Consider the following 24,603-nt stretch of genomic DNA (forward strand, 5'->3'; position numbering starts at 1 on the left):
CCAAGGTACAATTTTGAAGTAGAAGGTTTGCTAACCATTAGTTCCTGCTGTGGGAAGATCTGAGCAATGTAGAGTAGGCAAGCGTATGGTCACCTGGACAGTGTTTTGAAGCCCTCTAGGTATGGAAAATAGTAGGGGCAAAGGCTTCCAGTCTACCAGCACTGTAATATTCCATTACATTCAATACAAATCAGTTCTTTCTTTGTATGGTCTTGCTGAATGGATGGTATCATGCCTTAATTTCCTATTAATGTTTGGATACTTCCCACAAGTGTGAGGAACTAGAAAAAGGTTTGTTTGGCTCCACTATAAAATGCCAGAAGGGGAGTAATATGTAGTAAAGTTAGAAATATAGGTTAAAGCCAGGTTATGAAGGGCTTTAAATGCCAAATGGGAATTTTTATTTGATCCTAGAAGTGATAGGGAGCTTCTGGGGTACGAGTAGTGGGGCAACAGGATCACACCTGTCCTTTGGGGAAAATAATTTCCATCAGGCAAGATTGGAGTGAGGAGAAACCAATTAAGAGGCCTTTTCAGTAGTCTAAGTGAGAAGTGAGGAGGACCTGAACTGGGTGGAGGAGGTGGTCATATGAATAGAGAGAAGCGGACAGATAGGAGAGATGTCATAGAGATAGAACCAGCAAGATTTAGTAACTTCTGGTGAGGGAATATGAAGAGTCAAGGGCAATGTAGAGTTGAAATGACCAACTATGAGGTTGAAATAAGGATCTGAGAAGGTACTATGAGGTGGAGGGATTGGAGGTATCAGTGAGGTCAAAGAAATAGTTTTAAGAGGGTGAGACATAGGAAGAGATGGAATAATAGGAGGTTTTGGTCAGATGGAATATCAGAGCTAGATTGTAGAAAGACTTGATTTCTTTTAGAAAACAACAGATATTTATTAAGTGTCAACCATGTACCAATGACTATGATGGGTGGGACACAAAGTTTAGGTAAGATATTGTCCTTGCCCTCAAGAAACTCGCACTCTGTTATTGAGGATGAGATACTGACACAGTTATAATATACAGTATTCCATAAGTGCATCAAAGAGTTAAAAAAAATACTGTGGAAGAAGGTTAATACCAAATAGGTGGGTGGGGTGAAGAATTTTAGTTTTATTTTGTAAATAGTGGGGAGCATCTAAGGATTTTGAGCAGGTGAATAAGTTGGATAATATTCATGCCTAAGGAAAATTAATCTGGCAGCTATTTGTAGGTTTAATTGGAGAAGTCAAGGCTGGAGACAAGGAATCTGTTTAGGTGGCTATTGTGATAGCTTTGGCAGGAGGTAAAGAGGGAATTGTACTGGGGTGGTTGTCAGTGGAAGTAGAAACGAGAACATTGTTAAAGTCTTGGAAGCTAATAGGATGTAGGAGGTAACCTTTGTTAGCACCTGAGGGATACTGGTTTTGCTTCCTACTTCTTTATGATGTCAACATTTCACCAATAAAATGATCATGAAGGAAGACCACAAAAGAAGTACAGAACACAGGCAGAGTTGGAAAAAGTATCATGGAGTTTTCTCCACTCTATTATCTTCCATATGTGAAGATGTTGTGACACTTATTATTGTTATTTTGTTTTTTACTTAATTCTTCTCATACTAGAAATCTATTTTCTTTTCCTTCTCCCACTGAGAAAAGAAAAACAAAACGCTTGTAACAAATTTGCATAGTCTAGCAAAACAAATTCCTGCATTGGCTGTATCCAAAAAGTATGTCTCAATTTGCACCCTCATTATCATTTTAAAAAATCACACAGTCACTTTGAAGTCCTAGGAAAAAAGTGCTATGGAAATAAAAGATTCTTTCACAAGATTTAATACAGAGGGGAGCACAGAATAGAAATGTCGCTTTGCTTCATCGTTGCCAAGAATTAAGTGCTTGTAAAACTTCAGGTGATGAAGATTGGCTGTGGAAGTTTAGTGGATCCTGCCAGCATAAATTTGGAAACTTTCATTATAGCACCTTATTCTTGTTGAATAGTGCCTTTGTAAAGAATCTGTTTATTTTGAAAGTAAAACATTCCAAACAAATGAACAGAATCCTTTCTGGGTGGTGGCTGGGAAGTGTGGGAGTTTGTATCACACTTTTGGTTAGAAAGAAACTCAGGGAAGAAACTCGATCTCTTCTTTCCTGTATAATTGAGATTCTTTGAAAATAGTGCAATTCAGGCTTTTTATCCTTTTTTTTTGGCCCAGTTCATTAATGAGAGGTGGGAGAAAGTAGTAATAACTTTTAGTATGAATTTTCCTAAGATGCATAAATATCCTTGCAAAAACCTCAAGTAGGAAATAATCTTTTTGGAGCACCTGAAAGAAAAATAAATATTTACCAAGCTCTGCCTATCATTGTTTGTTCTTCCTACCTCTGTATTTCCATTAATAACTGTCAAAGGTCACATTCAATGCCTCAAGCAGTCATTAGAGTTTTTCATTAATTAGTAAGATTTTGAACTGGACAGCTGAAGCCTGTGTGGTCAGGTTTTTTGAAGAAGCCCATAATTTATTTTAGTCCTGCAGCAGGAATAGTGAAAACTAATTAATGAGGTAGTCATTAAAAAATCTCTGCACCTGTTGTTTTAGTCTTAAAATTTTCTTTAGGCTGCGGTTTGTAAACAGATTTTTCTGAGGGTATTTTGGCTTTCCTAACTTGCCATCTTCATCTTTATGAATACTGAAAATAATGAAGTTGGCAGCAATATTTTGACTTAATTTACCACATAATTCCTGGAGTGGGCAGCTATTTGAGGTAGGGTCCCACAGAAGTGGAGCTGAGGGACTGCTATCTCTTCCCCTGAGGCTGCTTGAATAAAGACAGCTGGAAAACCAGGAGTTGTTTATGGGTGGGTTGTTTATAACTGAGGCTCTCTTTATGGGATGCTTTGAGTAAGTAAATTGGCAACTGTTTTGACCCTATGTCACACTGCATTTCCAAGGCACAACACTACCTTTCCTTCCTTCTACTGCTGTCAAACTGACCCTAAAGTTTTAACTCTTTTGTGAATTCCATATAACCCCACTGGATGAAGGATACCCCACATTACTCTTGTTATACATGTAAGCCCCCAAATTAACTTACCTTTTCACCTAATCCTCTGTCCATAAATGAAATGCCTTGCTTTATGCACCCTTCTAAGTAGAGCTACCTCCTCTCAGAATCATAAAACTTCAGAAGGGAACTTGAACCATCTACTCTGACCTAGCAAAGATCTCCTCTGCCACATAGAGTGCAGTCACCTGCCACAGCTTGGAGTCCTCCAGTGCCTCAGAACCTCCTGAGGCAGTTTATCTGACTTTGGCTAGGTCTGATTGTTAGGGAAGTTTTTGTTTACCTCAAGTTTAAATTTGCTTCTTTGCAGCTTCTATACATTGCTCCTAGTTGTGCCTTTTGGGGCTGGGTAAAACAAGTTTAATCTTTTTTACATGAGAACCTGCCCTTTATGTCTCTTCTTTATCTGCTCCATATGTTTTATATTTAAAAAAAAAAAAAGAAAATGAATTCAAAGTTATGGATAATTTTATGACATCCACTTACATCTTAATATATACTCAAAGCATGTGGGAGAGAGTAGTTGGTTCATCCGCTATGTGTCCAAGACATTTAGATCTGCGTCTCTGCCAAATATAGGATAAGGTCGTAGATTTATAGGGACCTCATTGGTCACCTGGTCTAGTGCCTCATTTTACAGATGAGGAAACTGTGGTTCAAGTCTCTGCCAAGTGTCTGACCAGATTTGAACTCGGGAAGATGAATCTTCCTGACTCTAGGCCTGGCACTATATTCACTCAGCCACTTAGCTTCCCTGGAGTCAGGAAGACCTGAGTTCAAATTCACCTCAGATACTTACTAGCTGTGTGACCCTGGGCAAGTCACTTAACCTTGTTTGTCTCAGTTTCTTCATCTGTAAAATAAACTGGAGAAGGAAATGGCAAACCACTCCAGTATCTTGGCCAAGAAAATCCCAAATGGGGTTACAAAGAGTTGGACATGACTGAAACAGCTGAATAACATTGTATATCTGCTATTGTGAGGTGAAAGCTTTGAATTGCCCTTAAGTAAATATATTTATTTTTAAAATAATTTGCATAGATTTTTTTTGTTTTTACATCACTTATATTTTCCCTCTCAGAGAACCATTCCTTGTAACACAGTAAAAAAAAGAAAGGGAAAAATTCAGTGAAATTAACCTAAACACATCAAGAAAATCTACTTTTATATCCACTGTATTACATACATAGTTCCCACCTCTGCACAGAAAAGGGCAGGGGAAGGGAGAAGAATGATATTAAAGAGGGAATCTTATGCCTCATTCTCTTGAAGCATTGAGGGTGTATCATATTTCATAGAAGGGTAGCTTATTAAAAATAGGCTGCTTTTGATTATTATATACTTTATGGGTTTAAAGCTAAGCAGAAATTCTTATTCCAAACGCAAAGACTAGCACAGGGAAAGATTACAAGAGCAATTTAGTTGATTAGCGTGGTGATTATCAGCTGAACTTCATCAAAGTTAAAACTGGCCTTGGAATGGCAGCTGCATTCCCTTACAAGGCTGTAAAGGTGAAGGCTGAGGGAAAATGGAAAAGTAATATTTTTGAACTGATAAGAAATTGACTAGGCTATTGAACTCAGTGTCAGAAAAGTAGAAATTGATATTTAAGTGACTAGGCAAGATATCAGCATTAATAAGTACAATTTTAGTGTCTCAGATAATAAAATGGAAAGTTCTGAAAGTTGAGAGTGTAAGTCTCCATTATTTGAATAGCACACTTTCTGTGATAAAACTGTTATCCAGTGTTCAAATTAGCTTTTCAAGCTTAAAAGGCTTTTCAAGTTCCAAATCTGAAAAAAAGACAATATTCTAGATTAGTGACATTTGATAGCATTTTTGGTTCTGGACAACATTGTAGGAAGTAACACACCACGTCTTCTACTGAGGGACAATGAATACAGTCAGGGTCCTATGTCAAGATCAGTATACTGGTCCCTTGATACCAAAGCATCTGTCCCAGTGGTCCCGCCAGGGTGCTCCAAATTCCCCAATTACCTTGTTCTTAGGTAAAGGCAATAAAGCCATGTAGAAACACAAATGTTAGCTGCAAGGGGTAATACATTAAGCGGTTATTAGTTATTATCATCTTAGTTCAAATTGATCATTCATGTTGCTAATCAGAGCCTTGAGGGAATTGGAAATGGATGCATTTTGACAGTCCGAGTATCGGGAAAAATTTGAAGTATGGTAACCACGTTGGCTGGGAAGTGGAAGGGGACCCTCAAGCACCAGGATGTTGAGCATCTAAAAGTGATGTGGAGAATGGTGATAGCAGGAGCTGAAAAGGTTGATACGAGTGATGAGAGTATCAAATAGGGCACAGGACTTTGAGATGAGATATTTTTGGCTTATGTGGGTCTAGATCCTAGATGTTAGCTGGTAAGAAGGATGGATATGTTTCTGAAGAAGCATACTTATTTTGCATGATGCATTTAGGAGAACAGAGAACTATGAGGTAATGTCTGTCATGTAGAGTGGTGCCAGCAGTTCCTAGTGACTTAGGCCCCATTCTGGGCTCTTCACGAGATATACTGAATAGGAACGATTTGGAACATGATGGTTCCATTATAACTGCACAACTTTAAAAATTCTGATTATGTGAGCAAAAATTTCAGAGAACCCATACTTAACTATAAAAATAAGTATATCTCTTATGGTAAAGCTAAGATGATTAACATAGGAAAAAACAGTCTCCTTTCTCTTCCCCCCCCTTAAATATCAAGTAACAAAGGACTTTAATCCGATTGAGAGTCCCTACATATAAAGTGGGTATGGCTAAATTTTAGTGTATCAATTGGGTGAATTCAGTCAAATAACCTTATTTTCCCTATAAGATACAAAATACCTGTAACAAGTAGTTTGTTGATAAATTCTGAGCATGCTTCTTGATTACAAATTGGTGATGCAACTTTTTCTATCACGTGACATACACCCCCCCCCATTTTGGTGAGGCCATTGGGGTTAAGTGACTTGTCTAGAGTCACACAGCTAGTGAGTGTTATGTGTCTGAGGTGAGATTTGAACTCAGGTTCTCCTGCAGGGCTGATGCTGTATCTACAGTGCCACCTAGCTGCCCCTACATGATGTATTTTCTTCTTTTAATTTTCTTTTATTTATTTATAATTAATTTACTTTTGAGTTATCAACAATCACTTTCATAAGCTTTTGAGTTTTAAATTTTTCCCCCTCCCTCCCCAAGACGGCGTGCAATTTGATATAGGCTATATATATATATATATATATATATATATATATATACACATTCCTATTAAACATATTTTCACATTAGTCATGTTGTAAGGAAGAATTAGAACCAATAGGAAGAACCACAAGAAAGAGGAAACAAAACAAAACAAGAAAAAAAGCAAATAGTATGCTTCGATCTGCATTCAAACTTCATAGTTCTTTCTTTGGATGTGGATAGCATTTTCCATCATGAAACTTTTGGAGATGTTTTAGTTCCTTGCATTGCTGAGAAGGGCTAAGTCTATCAAAGTTAGCCATCACACAATGTAGCTGTTACTATGTACAATGTTGTCCTGGTTCTGCTCACTTCACTCAGTATCAGTCCATAGAAGTCTTTCCAGATTTTTCTGAAGTCTACCTGCTCATCATTTCTTATAGCACAATAGTATTCCATTACAATCATATACCACAACTTGTTCAGCCATTCCCCAGTTGTTGGGCATCCCCTTAATTTCCAATTCTTTGCCCACAAAAAGATCTTCTATGAATATTTTTGCATGTGTGGGTCCTTTTCCCATTTGTATGATCTCTTTGGGATACAGCCCTAGAAGTGGTATTAGTGAGTCAAGGGTATGCACATTTTTATAGCCCTTTTTGCTCTCCAGAATGGTTGAATCTGGGGCAGCTAGGGGACACAGTGGGTAGAGCACTGGTCCTGAGGTCAGGAGGACCTGAGTTCAAATCTGGCCTCAGACACATAACACTTACTAGCTATGTGACCCTGGGCAAGTCACTTCACCCCAATTGCCTCACCAAAAAAAAAATGGTTGAATCATTTCACAACTCCACCAGCAATGCATTAGTGTTCCAATTTACCCACATCTTCTACAGCATTTGTCATTTTCCTGTTTTGTCATGTTAGCCAATCTGATAGGTGTGATGTGGTACCTCAGAGTTGTTTTGATTTGCATTTTTCTAATCAATAGTGATTTAGAGCATTTTTTCATATGACTATAGCTGGCTTTAATTCCTTCATCTAAGAACTGCCTGTTCATATCCTTTGACCATTTATCAATTGGGAAACACATGATGTATTTTCAAAGGACAAATTCAGTTATATCTACATTTTAAAAAAGATTATACCCTGGAAGAGCTGTATCTATATACATGATACATAGTGAAGTAGATAGAGCTGGGCCTCAGAATCAGAAAGACCTGGGTTCAAGTTCTGCCTTTTTACACATACTGCCTGTGTAATACTGGCCAAGACACTTAACATCTCAATGCCCTAGACAACTCTCTAAGACCTTAAATTGCAGAGCAACTATCAATCTGCTTTTGTAGAAAAAGTTGCTTTAGGTGTTCCCTATAACAATGACAAATTTGGTCCCAAAATGAATATTGTCCTATCTTTGAATAGATTGTAACAAACCTAAAAATTAACATAGAAACTTAACAGATTATCATTTGAGGCAAATTTGTTTCACGATTAGAAAGTTAGTCTCACTTAATAACGTCTGGGTTATTTCTGAGCTTGAGTCAGAAATTCTTGGAAAGTTGCATTGGGGTATTTCATCAGTAAAACAGAAACAGTAATGCCACTAGTGATTTATGTAAAGTGCTTTGAGCTTTGTAGATGAACGCAGTGTTGATATTGTGACTTTTTAAGACTTAGACTAGATTGAATTTGTCAGCATTTGCCCCTTTTTAAAAATTGTCTTAAGTCCTTAAAATAATTTACACAAACTAGGCTTCTAGTCTCTTTTTTTTACACAGTCTAGCAAGCCTAGTACAAAGTTATAGGTGATAGTAGCTTATTACAAATTAAGACCTATAATTGGGGCAGCTAGGTGGCGCAGTGGATGGACCACCGGCCCTGAAATCAGCAGTACCCTGAGTTCAAATCAGGCCTCAGATCAAACACTTGACACTTACTAGCTGTGTGACCCTGGGCAAGTCACTTAACCCCAACTGCCTAAAAAAACAAAACAAAAAAAAACCCTATAATCATTCAATTTATTCTTTATGCCAGCTTTTAAAACAATTCTCCTTGATATTCTAAGTTTCTTTTTTTGATGGCCTATCAGAACAAAGATGTTTGGCATACCTTGGAACTTCACCGTAATTAATTCCTTAGAATCAATGCCTGTGTTACAGATAATGAAGCTTTCATAGTGGGATTTCTCATGAGAGAAAATCCCCTCCTGATATATCATAACAACACAAAAGATATACTCTCCATTGTAAGTGCTTGTTAGGCAGTAGTTTGGCAGCTGAAACAATCTTAGTCATCTATTCACTGATTTCGCACAGTTCAGTTTGTGGTTATACATAAGAGCTGCTTGTGAACTTCTTTTTCCCCAGGTGGAACTTTTTTTTCTCCCTCTGTTAGTGTTCCTCCACTCTCACTCTTCATTCCCTGGCTATTGTTATATTGTCAACATGACATTATCATGTACCTGGCTAGTTGTTTCATAGCAGAACATAGACAGACTACCAACATAGTAGGATAAAAGAGACGGAGGGCCCATTAGACAGATGAGACTTATGTCCTGTAGCTTAGGCACGATCCATATTTTCACTTGGCTGACTATAAAATGGTTTAGAACCCCAAATGTTGCTAGCGAAGCAGATATTATTATGTTAAGTTCTTCATCCTCTGTTTTTGGTGACTTCTCTTAGTCTTCCACCTTTTCCTCTTTCCTTTCCACCTAGTCCCTTTGAGCTGTAAAAAAAAATTCTCATAAGCCTTTTTTGTATCTATTTAGTATTTTATTTTCCCCAGTTACATGTAAAAACAATTTTTTGAGTTCCAAATTCTCTCCCTTCCTCCCTCCCCAACCCTCCTCATTGAGAAGGCAAGCAATTTGACATAGATGATACATGTGTAGTCATGCAAAGCATATCCATAATAGTCATGTTGTGAAAGAAAACACAGAGAAAAAAAAAACCTCAAGAAAAATAAAGTTTAAAAAAAAGTATGCTTCAATCTGTATCCAGACACCATCAGTTCTTTCTCTGGGGATGTATAGTATTTTTCATCATAAGTCCTTCGGAGTTTTGTCTTGGATTGTTGTATTGCAAGAATAGCTAAATCATTCACAGCTGATCATCTTATAATATTGCTGTTACTTTGTGCATAGTACATTTCACTTTGTATCAGCCCATGCAAGACTTTACAGGTTTTTCTGACAGCATCCTGCTCATCATTTCTTATTAGTACAATAATATTCCATCATAATCACATACCACTACTTGTTCAGCCATTCCCCAATTGATCTCATGAACTTTTTGAAGAGGAATATAGCAATGTGGAAGGAGTTGTATGTTTTGTTTAACTCAGCAATCTTATTGCTGGGAATATAGTCTAGTTTTGTAAATAAAAATATTTGTAGTTGCTTTATTTGTTCTACTACTGTCTAAATCAGGGGTGAACCTGGGACCTTGAGGCCACATGTGGCCTTCTAGGTTCTTGTGTGTGATCCTTTGACTGAATCCAAACTCCACAGAAGAAATCTTTTTATTAAGGATTTTAATTAGAATATGCTCCTTCCTTATCTCTGCCTCATAGAATTTCTAGTTTCCTCCAAAACTCATCTCAAGTGCCACCTTCTATGATAGGAAGCCCCAATTGCTATTAACTTCCCCCAGAAATTACTTTGCATATCATATTTAATTTTCTTTGTAGATATTGTTTTTCCTGAATAGGATATAAATTCTTTTAAGGCAGTTTCATTTTTGTCTTTGTGTTCTCAGTTACTTAGCTTAATAAATACTTACTGAATTGAATACATTTTGAAATATAGATATAAGAGAATATTACTCTGCGATAACATAATACATATGAAGGATACAGAGATATATTTAAAGATGTACATAGACTAATGCAAACTGACATCAGCAGAATCAGAACAACATGCACACAGACTCTAATCATATAAAGATAGTAAAGGCAACAAAACTTTAAGTACTCAAATAGATTTAGAAGGGCCACAGAACAAAAAGATGCTATTTTGTCAACATTTTATATTATTGTCGTCTATAAAAGTGTAAATAGTTCAGGTTTACATATTATATTTGGGGATTTATTTCATACTTTAATTGTATTTCAGTTAATCAGTAAACATTTATTAAGTGCCAACTATGTGCCAGGCACTGATACTGTGCTAAGTGCTACTGCTTATTGAGAATTATTAAGCTTTTTTTATTTACCAGACCAGTGATTTTATAGGGAAGATGTGCCAATGCAGATCAGCACCTACTCTGTAACGTACTATCTTAGAGAGTTGCATTGAGTGCTGAGAAGTTAAGTGACTTGGTCAATGTATACCAGTATGTGTAAGAGGCGAGATTCGAACTCAGGTCTTCCTGATTCCCAAGGCTGGCTCTGTATCCACTGTTCCATACTGTCTTTCATTATTATTGATTATAATAATAATTGTTTCTGCTTTAACATTTTAATGCATGCTACTATTACTTACCAGCTTTGGATTTAAGGAAAATATGCTCCATTGAAGAGTATGTGAGCTGGCTAGGAACTGATGCAGGGAAAAGATTCTGTAATAAGAAAATGGGTGTAGCCACCCCCAGATTTGTGCTTGAGGGGATTCCCAGAATATGACAAGGAGGGAGGGTATTTTTCATTTTTTTTCACAGAGACCTCAGAATTTGAACTGACTAAAATTGAATTGCATTGCTTTATATTCTATATAGTATTTTCCATGCTTTTAATAAAATCTGGTTCCTTGTGGTAGACTTGCAAGTTGATTTTGGGGAACTAGAAAAACTGTAGCAAATAAAAAAACAGGTTCTGGAAGGTATGCTTACATTTTTTTTTCCTGGGCATGTGCTTCAAGGTAAGGGCAATGCTACAGTAAGTCTTTGTTGCCACTAGTTTACTAGTAACTCGCCGAATCACATTCCAGATGTGACATTCCTAATTTGGTTTATTGTGATTTCGTAAGAACAATAATAGCTAGCATTTGTATGTCTATGTAACTACATTGTATATGTAAATATATTATATTTATAAAGTTTGCAAAGCATTTTATAAATATGATCTCATTTTATCCTCACAACAGCCCTGGTTATTATTATCAAAGGTAGGTGCTATTATTATCCTTATTTTACAGAAAGGGAAATTGAGGTAAACAGAGGTAAGGTCACTTGCCCAGGGTCACATAGTAAATGCCTGAGGCTGGATTTGAACTCAAATCTTCCTGACTCCAAATTGAACACTTTTTGCATTGCACCACCTAACTGCCTAAAAACTTCTGCTACTTTTGTGTGTAGGAAAAAATCTGCAGAGGTCAGTGATACTACAGGAATGGGGGACCATTATGGTTACCTACTATGGTTAGAGAAGATAGTATCTTGGAAAAGACTTTGTTTATCTAATCTAATCACCCTATGTGCATGAATGTACTCTAGAACATTTGCCAAGTGATTATCCAACTTCTACTTGAAGTGATGGGGAATTCATTATCTTTTGATATAGCTCAGTTCATTTTTGGACACTTCTAATTTATATTGGACTTCTTTATATTCTTTGAGATCTTTATATTAGACTGTTATTCGTATACTAATTGGTCCTAGTTTTTCCTTTTTAGCCACAGAGAATAAGTATATTGCACTGTAAAGTTTCTTCAACTTTTGATATAATTGGGGATGTAATTCATGTCCATTCTATGTCTCCTTTTCTCTAGGCTAAATATCCCTGGTTCCTTCAACTGTTCTTCTCAGGGTATGGTTCCAAGTCTTCTCACCGTCTTGGCCAATTTCTTGATCTTGTGTATATTCTCAAGGTCTCTCTTAAAATGAGGAATCTAGAACTGAATACAAGATTCCAGATGGGATCTGACCAGGGTATAATAGAGTGGGATTATCATCTCCCTTATTCTGAAAAGAAAGGTGCCTTTCAAGACAAGTTGATCTATTTGCCCAAACTGAGCAGATGCCTTACTAGTCATTCTTTCCTTGGTCGTTGTTGGAGACAATATTAGCCAGATATCTCTCCAAGTTCTTCCTTTTTAGGACTCCAAGCTGCCCTTGCAGTCTTTTTTTTTTTTTTTTTTTGGTTGCACCAAAAGCTGAGATCCAAATGTCACTGAATGTCAGGAATAGTGGACCCTAGGCAATTGGCAAAGCTTGACCCCAATCTTGGAAATACTGAATATAGACATCATACAGTAAACTTTATTGGCACAACCTCATCCTTTCTTCACATTAAACTTTTTCACTTTGGAGTTCTGGAACCTAATAGATTCACATATTGTAACATTTGAAGGCTTTTTTGCCCTGCTGCCAAGATAACTTGTTACCCCTACTATTTATAATAATGGATACTTATAGTTTAAATCTGTGATTTTTAATTTGGTTAAAATGGCATAAATAATTTTGGTTTGACCAGAGGTACGATTTTCCTTCCCCCCTCCTCCCCTACTCCCTTCCAGGATTAAGGAGAGTTGAGAAAAATACTTCTGATAGCTTTTATAGCCTCTCTTAACCATCTTCTGTCACTCTCAACTTCTGTAATTTTTCCTCGTCTCAATTTTAAAAATGGTCTATTTGATTGCATGCATATTGAAGAAGAGATCATGTCTTAATTATTTCTGTATTCTCCTCAGTACCTAGTACAGTGCCTGCGCATAGTATGTACTCAAATTCTGGATGAATGCATGAATGGTCAAATTTACATAATATCTGATATCAGAATAGGGAGAGGGAAGGGAAGTTTACATTCGCAATTGACCCTAAATTCTTTAATTTGTTGTTTGTAACTCTGCATGTATCACATTTACTTTATCTTGACAGTTTTAATTTTCTTATCTACTAATTTCCTGCTACTCTGTAGTAAGTAATTCCTTGGCAAAATTACCTGTGGTTAGAATTGCTGATATCAAAAGCATCTTTGTTTACTTGGTGCATAGCACAGAAGGAGGTAGTTCCTCAGAAAGACAGTAATTAAAATGCAGGAAGGCATTTGCTTCATTATGATAGAAATCTGCCTGTTAGGTGAAAACTTGTCTGTGTGGGCTGATACTTTTTCAGAATATAAGGACTTGTTTGCGCATGACATGTTTAGGATTAAGTACTAGGCCACTTCTTGTTTCTACACTAGGATCCTTCAGAAGTTTGTCCTGAGTAGGCCAGGTATTTGCTATCTTTTTGGTTCAATATTTTAACTTGTACCTATGCTGATATAATTAGTTCTAAAGGTTTTAGACTTCTCAAATATGCTTTCTAACAAAGTTCTTATCAATCCAGGACCAAAATACCTTTATAAGCAAGGCTCTACACTATAAGGCTATTATTATAGGGTTTTTTTTTAAACTTTGTTCTGTTCAATTTAGCATAGATTCTTGTAGAGAAAGGTAACCAGTGTGAAAATAAATGTGTTTACCAGGTACCATGGTAGCAACACATAGAAATCAATTGTAAAACTTTCCACAAATTTAGTTCTAGATATGCCTTAAAGTATTTAAACCCAGACCAATTCCATTGAATGGAAATTTAGTGCTTTTTCTGGGTTGACTTTTTTTGTCCAGGAAGGGTTGTAGGGGCAGGGTGTGGTCTCAGGAAATCTCTCTGTCACACTCTAACCTGTGACTTGGATTTTTAAGTGCCTAAGGAAAATATAAACTTTTAAAAAATTTTAGGGAACAGAGAACAACATTGGCTGGTAATTAGATTCATAGCTAAATAAAGCCTTTTCTTGTAAAAGATAAAAGATAATCAAATATTAATAAAGCTAATTTTTCAAACAAAGCTACTTTTAAATCAAATATTAATAAAGGTCCTTTTAAAATCAATGCCTGCCCCTCCTCTTGTTGTTTTGCCCTTTATTTATTCACTTGGGAATCATTTGTATAGTATGTATGAATAGTGAAGCAGCAGGTAGAACTCTTTATTTAGCTCCTTCTGCTAATAAGAAAGGGGAAAAAAATTGGTTTCCTTTGTAGTCATTCCTTAAAGAACAATATTTTTTAATCCAACATTTCAGGACTCCCCACTTTCACCTACTTCTTTCTCATATCTTTGAATAACCTCATGCTTTAAAGAGAGTAAGCAAGGACTGGTGATCACCTTTGTGACTTTAAGGGGTAAGGTGGCCTAACAAGTTAACAACAAGCTAACAACAAGTGTGACAACCTTCCAGGGCTACTTTCCTCAACTCCCACTTGCACTGGGAAGTTGAGTCCTTAGAGAGTGGACAACTGTTGTGGTTGAACCTTCTTGGTTAGCTACAGTTCTTTACCCCAAGCTTTCTTTTGTTTCTGATTGGTACTAATAGTACAGGTCAGGGCCCAGCCTCCCCATCTCTGAGCCCTAACACAGAACTTTAGACTCTAGTACTAGAGATGCAGAGAAGTCCAGTTACAGAGCCAGGGACCAGACCTTCAAGGTCACTGCCCCATGTTAATTGGACTTTTTTTTTGCCCAAGTAGTATTGATTTAATTTATTATTGTTTGCTTTGTAAATATTTAAAGTCTTTTTGCAGGTATATATGCATTTTCCTGTAGAAACTCTTAGAGGGGTAGGTACTTCATTTTAGAGTTCCTGATTTCTTTTAAAACTTAGTTCATATATCACTCTTGCATGAGGTCTTTTCTGATTCCTCCTCCCACCTTTCCCAATTTGTATTTTTAAAAATATATTTTGTATTTATTTGTGTACATATTATCTCCTCTGATAGAACGTAATATCCTTTTCATTTTTATGTCCCCAGTTCCTGGCTCAGATGCCTATTGATTGTTTGAGTCTTACAGACTTACAGTCCAACAGACTTAGAGTTTCTCTTACAAATTTACAGTCTTATAGTCCAGTAACATTTTTGATAAAATAAATCATTTTACTTAGATTTCTCATTATGAAATCAGATTATTTTCCCCTGGGAAACAGTTTAGCTTCTGCAGGTAATAAAAGTTCATATGAATCTCTAAAGGATGTATAATTTCAGAAATTCCTCCATCATTCTTTGACATAGTACTTCAGGAACAAGTCAAGACCTCACCTCTTTATGTCACCAGTCTTCTTTAAAAAAACAAAAACAAAAACAAAACCCCAACAACAACAAGATAAATGTTAGGGAGTTGCCTAAGGCACATCATAGTCAAGTGATCTGACAAGGGTGAAGAGCCAGTGACAGAGAAGGATTTACATCCAGATCTTCTGACAACAAGCCTGGTACTCTATACATTATGCCAAAACATCTTTTAATATTTTACTTAAGAATAGATTAGTCCTATGTGGAGCCACAAAGAAGCAATTCAATTCAATAAGCATTGATTAATTGACTGTTGCAATTTCTAGGTATTGCTGTGGGGAGCAGGTCTAGCAGGATCTAGCTATACTACCATATGCAAGGGCCTTTGAAGTGAGCAAGGTGTAGTAGATACAGTGATGGACATAAGAGTCAGAAGACCTTGGTAGAAATCTCACTTCTGACATTACAAGTAGTGTGATGACAAGCAAGTTCTAAGCCTCAGGCAATTCTCTAAGACCTTAAACTATAGATGGTTATGGCCTCCAAGGATGAAAATGAGAGGTCACCTGATCTACTGACAGATAAATAGTAACATGCATAACTAAATGCTTTCTGTTTTCAACAAAAGCTTTCAAAGTAGCATTTAAAAGGAAATAACTTTCTCCTAGAACTTTTACGCACAGAATATCAGCATATAGGTCAAATAACAATGGGTAAATTGATAGAATGTGCATTTATTGACTTTTCTATTCTTATTCCAATGGTTTCTCCCTTTATTCCTTCACCATTTCTTCTTCTGAAAAGCAAGGAGGCAGGACCAGACTTAGAAGACTTCTAAAGTCTCTTTCCACTCTCAATTCCATGATCTTTTGATCCTTTGTATTGATGCCTCCTATGTTCAGAGCTCTGTGCTGGAAAAAGAGAGAAAGGAAATATATCTTGTATGTATTGAGTTATTTATGTGTTGTCTCCCCTTTTAGAATGTGATCTTCTTCATTAATAAAAGGTAGAATGTTGCACAGCTATAAAAGGACCTATAGAAATCATACTGTGAAAATTCAGAAGTTGGAGAAATCACTTCCAACTGGGAGAATAGAGAGAAGCCCAGTGTCCAATGTTTAGCAAATGCCTGGCAGATATTTGGTGCTTAATAAATGTTTTATTGATTGATTGGATCTTGGGCAAGATTTCAAAAGGTAGAAATGCAAGTGAGTGAGTTGGGGATGGAATTTGACTAGGAGAAGCCAAAGGAGCCGAGAGTATTTAGTATGCTTCGAAAAAAGGTAATTAGTCCAGTTTGGGCTGGACATCGGGTAAGTGAAAAGGAGTAGTATCAGATTAGGCAGAAAAACATAGTTTTATGTGAGACCAATTTAGGCTGGTGTCCAATTAGGGCCTATTAATACATCAAACTGGGCAGCTAGATGTCATAGTGAATAGAGCACCTGGCCTGGAGTTGGGAAGACCTGAATTCAAATCCGGGCTCAGACTTACTAGCTCTGTGCCTCAGTTTTCTCATCTGTAAAATGAGCTGGAGAAGGAAATTCTAGTGCCTTACCTCTATTGATTATCTCCGATTTATCCTGTGTAAAGCTTGCTTTTACTTAGTTGTTTGCATGTTGTTTCCTCCATTAGACTGTGAACTTCTTATTAAGCAGCCTCAGTCTTTGACCTCTTTTGTATTCCCAGGCCCTGGCAAACAGTAAATGCTTGAAAAATATTTATTGACTGATAATGCAGACTTCTTTGATATTCACTACTAGCCCTTCCTGCCTCCAAGTGAAATAGTCCAGAGACAGTAGTTACTTAATAAAGTCTTGTTGACCGTTAGATTTCCTGAGTAGTTAAAACTGAAATGTTCTCTAAAAATTTATCAAGAAACCCAACAGAGATTTATTTTTCTTTTTTGAGGCATTTGATAAAGAGTTGCCTTAAATAACATAAAGAATGTGATCAAAAGATTAAAATGTGGCTGGATTAAGTTGTCCAACATCGATTTAATATTGACTGTCTTTTAAGTTTTTAATCTCTTAGAATTGTGTAGTATTATGCACTTTTTGTTCTTAGGCCAACACATTTTTGATTTAATCTTTGAAATGGTATGAAGATGGATATCTTTTTTTTTCTTCCTTCTTTCCTTCTTCCTTCCTTCTTTCCTTCTTTCCTTCCTTTTCTTTTTTCTTTCTGTTATGCTCAAATGCATACAGGAAAATAGACTTCAAGGTGTTTTTATTTTCCCTTGAAATCCAAAAGAAAACATTCACATACATTGTGAAAATGTATTGAGATAGCTAGATAGTACAGTGGATAGAATGCTAGAGCTGGAGTCAAAGCAGACCTGAGTTGAAATCCTACCTCAGATACTAATTGTGTGTCCTTGGGTAAGTCCCTTAATATCTAACTGCCTCAATTTTCTCATCTGTAAAATGGGAATAATAATAGAACCTGCTTCCTCAAGTTATCGTGAGGGTCAAATGAGATAATATTTGTAAAGCATTTTGTAAGTACCATGTAAATATTAGCTGTTTTTGTTATTATTATTGTCATCCATTTTCTCATTTGTTCATTAAAACACCTATGAAGTAGGTAGAACAGGTATTAGTGTCCTTATTATACAGATGAGATACAGGTTAAATTTGAAGTTTTATAGCTTGTTAGTGGCAGAACTGGGGTAAAAATTTATAACATGCTACTATATCTTGGAGTATTTATCTGGGAAGGGATCCTAGAAGACATCTATAGGACAGGAAACCCTACCATATCTCTGCCAGCCTCTGCTTAAATTACTCCAATTACAGATAATTCATTACTTTGTCATCCAAGACTTTATATTATTCATTCATTTATTCATTCAGCAAATGCCTACTGATTGCCTAACTTCAGTAAATCAGTTTTGCCATATTGATTGTAAGATGCTGTGTCACTTTCATAGTAGGGAATACAGAGGTATTTAAGACAGTCCTTTCCCTCAAGGAGCTTATGGTCTTGTGAAACATTGTCTTGTTAAACAACAAATTTTTGATATTGTGTTGAAATCTGCTGTCCTATAACTTCTACCTATTGGTTCCAGTTCTGCCCTCTGGAACTATATAACATGGTGGGAAAGAGTGTTGTATAAGGGACAGAACATTGGATTTAGGGTTGAATCTCATCTCTCTCCAAGAGCTAATTTGTGACTTTGGACAAATCACTTAATTAACCTCCCTGTGCCTAAGTTTTCTCATATGTAATAGAAGGGATTTGGAGCAGGTTGTCCCTAAGCCCTCTTTTAGCTTTAACAATTAGTGTCTTTATGCTATCTCCTCCCTCTTCCACATGATAGTTGCTGGTGGTACACTTTTCACAAAAAGTTAAATGGTAGAGAAGGTAGAAGGCTGGACCTATACAGCATAAAAACATACATCCCCAGTCTCCCCCACCCCAGTAACTGTGGTTAGTGAATTGAGAACTCTGTCAAGTTCAATGTCCTTTTGCTTACTCCTGTATTAAACTATTGCATCCTAAATCCCAGACTTCATCACTTAGAACTTTGTGATCATTGGTTTTGCTTGCTTTTACTTTAGATACAACTTACTCTCTCTTGCCCTTTCAGCTCCATTCCTAGTTTTAAGTCTTGCACTAATTGCACAACCAAAAAAATGGACAGGTCTGACCATTTTACTTCACTACTCAAAAACCTCTAGTGGCTTCCTATTTCCTCTGTGATAGAATACAAACTCCTTAGCCTGGCATTCAAGGCCCTCTCTATCTGGCTCCCACTTACCTTTACAGTAATTTCTTGTTGCTTCCCTTCATCCACTACATTCCAGCCAAATTGGACATCTCCTTGTTCTCCAAACTCATTATGCAATTATATGTTTATACAAGCTCATCTTTGCCCATCCTGATCATTCTTATTTCAGTATCATAAATCTGTGGCTGGAAGGGATCTGGGAGGCCATCTACTTCAGCCACCTTGTTTTGCAGATGAGGAATCTAAAGGCCTAAGGAGGCAAAATGATTTGCCTAAGAACACATAGATAAGTAAGCATTAGAGGTTAAGATTTGAACCCACCTCCTCTGATCTCAGAGGCAGTGGTCTTTGTACGAGTCATATTAATCAGGGAGAATAAAGTAGTTCTAAAAGAGGACAGACAACACCATGGGTGTTTGGTAAAGATGTTTTGGAAAGGGGAATCCCCTACGTGAAATTAAAAATTTTTTCATTGACTTTTGCCATTAAAAACAACAACAACAACAACAAAACCCACAAACAAACAACTGATCCCTTTATTTGAAGGCAGAAAATGGTTTTTTCCAATATTTAAATACAAATGAAATGTTTTTTTTCCTCCTTTTTGATGTTTTTCCCTTAAGTCAGACCACTTCTAAATAGAGAAATGTTAACCAAAAAAGAGTAATATTTGGAAAGTATTTTCTTTTGCCTTCTTTATATAATTTTAGTATAAAGGTTTCCCTGCTAACTGAATTCTCCACCTGATATAAATACCACTTCTGTATCATGTGTTTTTCCTATGTCTGGGTTGGATGGAGGAGAGGTTAGAAAACGTCTGGTTTTGGTTTATTTTCGTGTGAATATTAATAAATGTGGAGAGCAAAGCAGCTTTCCATTAGAGGCTCTGTTGTGAATGGGAGGTTAGAAGCAAAGAAAAATCATATCACCCTCATTTGTTTTCTTTGGCAATTGTAAACGTGAAACTAGCAGACTCAGCAATTGAGATAGGTGTGACTTGTTGACGGTTTTCACCCAAAGCTTTAATATTGCCATCCATAAGAAGGGGAAGCCACCACTGCTACCACCCCGTTTCTAAAGCAATGCTGCAGTCCTAATGAAACTCTGTCATTACTGGTGTGTGTGTGTGCGCGTGTGTGCGTGTGTGTGTGTTCTTAGTATACCTTTCAAGCTCTTTGAAATGACAACCCTGGCATTCTGGAGGGATTTATTTAATCCTCCCATATGTGCAGCTTCCTGAGGCAAAATAGCTGACTGATCCTTAGAAATGTTACTGTTGAGATAAAACTGATGTCATACAGTATGGGGAGACCTTGGGAAGAGATCATGAATAGAAGTCTTCATATGTTAACCAGGTTACTCACTATTCTTTTCTTCCCACGTTGGCAGTTTGAAAAAAACAACAGGTTTATTGGCACTCTGAACCCATGGGGTTGAAACTATTTTCGTGTGCAGTAAGTCATAACTATGGTTTACCTGAGTGGTAAACTGAAATGGGAACATAGGTTGGCGGCACTTCTGGTCTTTTAGCCAAAAAGATAAGCATTTCTTAGCTGTCAGCAGTACATGTTCAGGATCTATTGTATGCAGAGCAGAGTACTGGGCACAGTGGGTGGCTTCTCTTTATTTGAAGATTTTAAAAGTGTAATTGTTCCTACAGTAACTGATAATACATTTTGGGTCCTGAGTATGTGAGAGGTGATGATTCTGATTTTGCAGCATTTTAAAGGAATCTTTATGAAAAAATAAGCTGCAATTGAAGGGGAGAGACTTTTGAAACATTTCCTATATTTTTTTTTATCTGTTTTGCATTTCTTTTTGAATAACAAGACCTTAGCTCCTGTAAAATGTTATTAGCATAGCCTTGACAAACAAATCAGAGAATGGCCTTCAAAGGATCATGAAGCACTGTTTAAGAGGTTAACTCATTAGAGATGACCTTTCCTCACACAATTGTGAACTTAAAGAATTAGTAACTTTGCACCAAAGAAGGAAACACTTCTCCCTCCTCCCCCATGACAAAATTTGGGTGGCCTTATCTCCATCTTATGCGTTTTGTCCTGGTACTTATGTGGAGTGTCTAATTGACTTTGCTGTACTGTCTAACAATGATTGCATACGCCAGGCTCCAAATAGACTATTTTGATGTACTAACAATCTTGGGGACTGAGTCATCCTGTAAATTAAACCACTGGTTTTGGAACACAATGATGGCAAAACTTACCTATCTTAATAGATGTTAGTTGGGCACCAGAATGAGAACCCAGTAGTTACTGGGATGTTCCTAAGCAAGTTTTAGGCACTTCAGTCCTGGTTTTATGATCTACTATTCCTCTCAGCTAAAGATAATGCAACAAAACTTTACAGATGTTACAGTGCAAAGATATCTGGGACTTGTAGTAGATAAAAGTGAAAAAAAGGCAAAAAGAATTGTAATTAATTCTCCATTAATTGTCCACAGCAAATCTGACTTTCAAATTTGTGGAAAGGAGCAGGCCTCATTTAAGTACTTTGATATCACTACTCGTTATTGGTAACAGCTAATCTGCTTAATTACTGCTTAGAGTGTCAACTCCCTTTATTTGTTTTGTATGCATAAAGAGTCCTTTGAAATCCAAATTTGCCACCTGGATTGCTCGAAGCAGAGATAAATCTTGCAGCAGATTCCCTGCTTGGGATAAACTCAGGAAGGATTTGAGCAGGGTCCTATAAGGGAAAATTTGTTCAGAAACTCTGTTCTGAAGTTAGATCCTCACAATACAGCTTTTGTTTTGTCTGAAAGGCAGCATGCTATAGGATAGAAAATTGTCCTGGTTAAAAAAAAAAAAAGAAAATTGTCCTGGTAATCAGGAAGGCCAGTTGAAGTCATACTAAGGAATTAAGCAAAGAGGGCCACTATAATTTTTAAAACATGGGAATGTCATCATGAAGGAAGTGTTGGAGGGCACTTAGTCTGCCAGATGTGGAAGATGGAAGAGAGAAATAGAAATTGAAGTCATGGAGACTTGCAGGCTGTATAGTAGGAATGAAATGAGTCTAAGAAATATTCTAAAAGGAGAGTTGGCAGGAAGAGTCAAAGATGATAGCAAAGCTCAGAACCTTGGGAACAGATAAAAAAGAAGATTGAGTGAGCATATAGAAAGATGAAGCCTAGTCATTACAATTTAAAGTGCAAAATTAATTTTACAATACTAACTCTGATTTGGTTAAAAACAAACAAACAAACAAAAACCTTGTTGCTATATCACCTCTGGGACTTTTTGTTGATTATTCTGCAAAGTGGCACAGGGCTCTAGGAGTTGAAGTTTAAATTTAGGCAAGATTCTTACCAAGTAGGAGCCAGGGCTTATTTGTGCAATAAATTAGAATCCTTCACAAAAGGAATAAAGGAGTGTTAAAAGCTATGTCAGATTTGTGACTTTGATGTGTGTTTATTTTGGGGTCAGGGAGCAGAGCTGAGGGTCACCATTGCTCTCTTGGTTTTGTTTTTTGCTTTTTTGAGGGTTTTTTGGAGTTTTTGGCTTATATTGGCAGATTATTAGTCAACTGAGAACTTCCTGTTAATCTCTGTCAGATTTAAATTCCCTGATTGCAAATAATTATTGCTAACTGCAGAGCATACAAACCTTAATTCTTCTTGCATAGCAGTAAATGGAAAAAAAAAAGAGTGATTTATTAAGATTTGTGTGGGAGGTTCCCCACCCCAAAGTAGCATGGCATTTTTGAATAACCTAACATCCCACTGACAAATTTCGGTGTGCCACTTAATTCTAACATCACATCTCCTACATCTTACATAAAGAAATACTTATATTTTAAGTTCCAGTCTCCTTAGAGTGAATATCCACTTGTTATAAATTAACATTAATGAAATCTGAATGTGACATCTAACATTTTCAAGGATATAGGTTTTTTTTTTCCCATATCCCTCTTAAATTAGAATTATCCAGAGAGAATCTTGGCCTGGGGATGAAGCTGCCTTAGTTCCTCTGATCTCTCCTACCTCACTGTCTTCTTATCACAGCAGTTAAGGAAGAGGAGTGAGGCCAGTGTACTGGAGCTGACATGTTCATATTCTGTACCTTCATTGCTGTCTGCCCTTTCAGATTGTAGCTGCCCTTCACTTTTTTTCCTTCTGATGGGGGAGAAATGAAATTTAAAGTGTGATTGATTGAATAAATGTATAGTTTAAGAAGATATTAAAATTACTTGGAAAAACATAAAATATTAGGAACATGCTAAATCCCGTTAGTTTGGTTCTATTAATTGGGAATTTTTTATTGTATAGCAAGGATATGGGCAAAAATTTAGCATTACTAAACAAATCTTTTGTTAGTGTCATACTCATAGGATTCAGGACTTGAACAGATCTGAGAAATCACTTAATCCAACCTCTTTACTTTACAAAATGAAGAAACTGAGTTCATCTAGGCTCAATTCTTAGATTCTCAGAATAAAATTTACACTTGACAGCCAGTGATATCCCTTTCCCACCAATTACCCTGGGTTTGATTTCCTTTTTTTTGTTTATTTTGTTCTGGTTTGCCCAGATTAGTATTTGCTATCAACAGTTATGGAGGGGGGCAACTTTGACTTTGTTTCAGGGTGCCAAATTTAGAGGGTACTTAGAGCACTTGTAATCTTTCAGTAGTATAAAAACTATTGAGCTTAGCAATTAATTAAAATAGGAACCTGCCAGATGGCAGGCTGTGGTTAGCCACTCTGCTGTCTTCCCTATACCTCAGCTTTGCATTCTACCCCAATGGCTATCTTTACAGTAGCCTTCTAAGTGTTTGAGAATCTGTCTTCTCTACCCTACTTAAGCCAGTGTCTCTTCCTTATTCCCCTTAAATAAATGTCTTTTCTGTTGCTTGTCTTGTGTGTGAAAACTCCAGATAAGGGCTCTGACTATCAAAGACAATATAGATTAATAGTGTTAAGATTACAGAGAAAATGCTTAACCTACACAAGACAATAAACTTTCCATTTTAGAAGCCCACATTTATAGATACAGATGGTTGATAGGAGAACAATAAAACATTTCTGTAACTATTTTACTATTAGGTCATACTTTGTTATCTGTGATTTAGACTTTTACTCAGTTTAGTCTGCCTTCTAATCAGGCTGAACTAGAAAGAATTTTCCATATTATTATTTTACTACATATGTTGAAATATTGGTAAATACCATTCATCTATTTTATTACCTTCTTTTTTCCTCTCTTTTACAGCTTGGGTGAGTTCTTTGTCCATGGGGATGATCTTTTTCTGCTGTCCTATAGTGAGTGTATTCACAGATATATTTGGATGTCGCCAAACAGCTGTTGCTGGGGCTGCTGTAGGGCTCATTGGACTTATGTTTAGTTCTTTTGTAAGGTAAGGATTCTGTTTCCTCATATTTGATTGTCAAGAACTGTTTGATATCCTAAAGTAGCTAATTTCTTCCTTGGTACCCTCAGATCAGAGTTCTTTTGGGGATTTGAATTTTTTTCCTTGCAATGAGTATATCCATAAATGTTCACAGATGGCAGTAAAAGCCTATTTTTACTTTGCTTTTCTGATTCAAATCACAGTTAGAATTGGGTGAAGCAAATAATGAAAGGTGGGTGGATACCAAGCTTTTTTTCTAAAAGTAGCAATTTA

General features: G+C 36.6%; 1 protein-coding gene across 1 annotated transcript in view; it reads left to right on the plus strand.

The window, feature by feature from the left end:
- Positions 1 to 24,603, plus strand: part of SLC16A10 (solute carrier family 16 member 10) — a 141,397-nt gene that overhangs the window by 53,500 nt on the left and 63,294 nt on the right. The window contains exon 2 of the mRNA XM_027854756.1: positions 24,192 to 24,336. Within this exon, the coding sequence (XP_027710557.1) occupies positions 24,192 to 24,336 (145 nt within the window). The remainder of the gene's footprint in view (positions 1 to 24,191; positions 24,337 to 24,603) is intronic.

Source organism: Vombatus ursinus, unplaced genomic scaffold (genome assembly GCF_900497805.2).
Source record: "Vombatus ursinus unplaced genomic scaffold, bare-nosed wombat genome assembly UNPS02000582.1, whole genome shotgun sequence".
Taxonomy (NCBI): Eukaryota; Metazoa; Chordata; class Mammalia; order Diprotodontia; family Vombatidae; genus Vombatus; species Vombatus ursinus.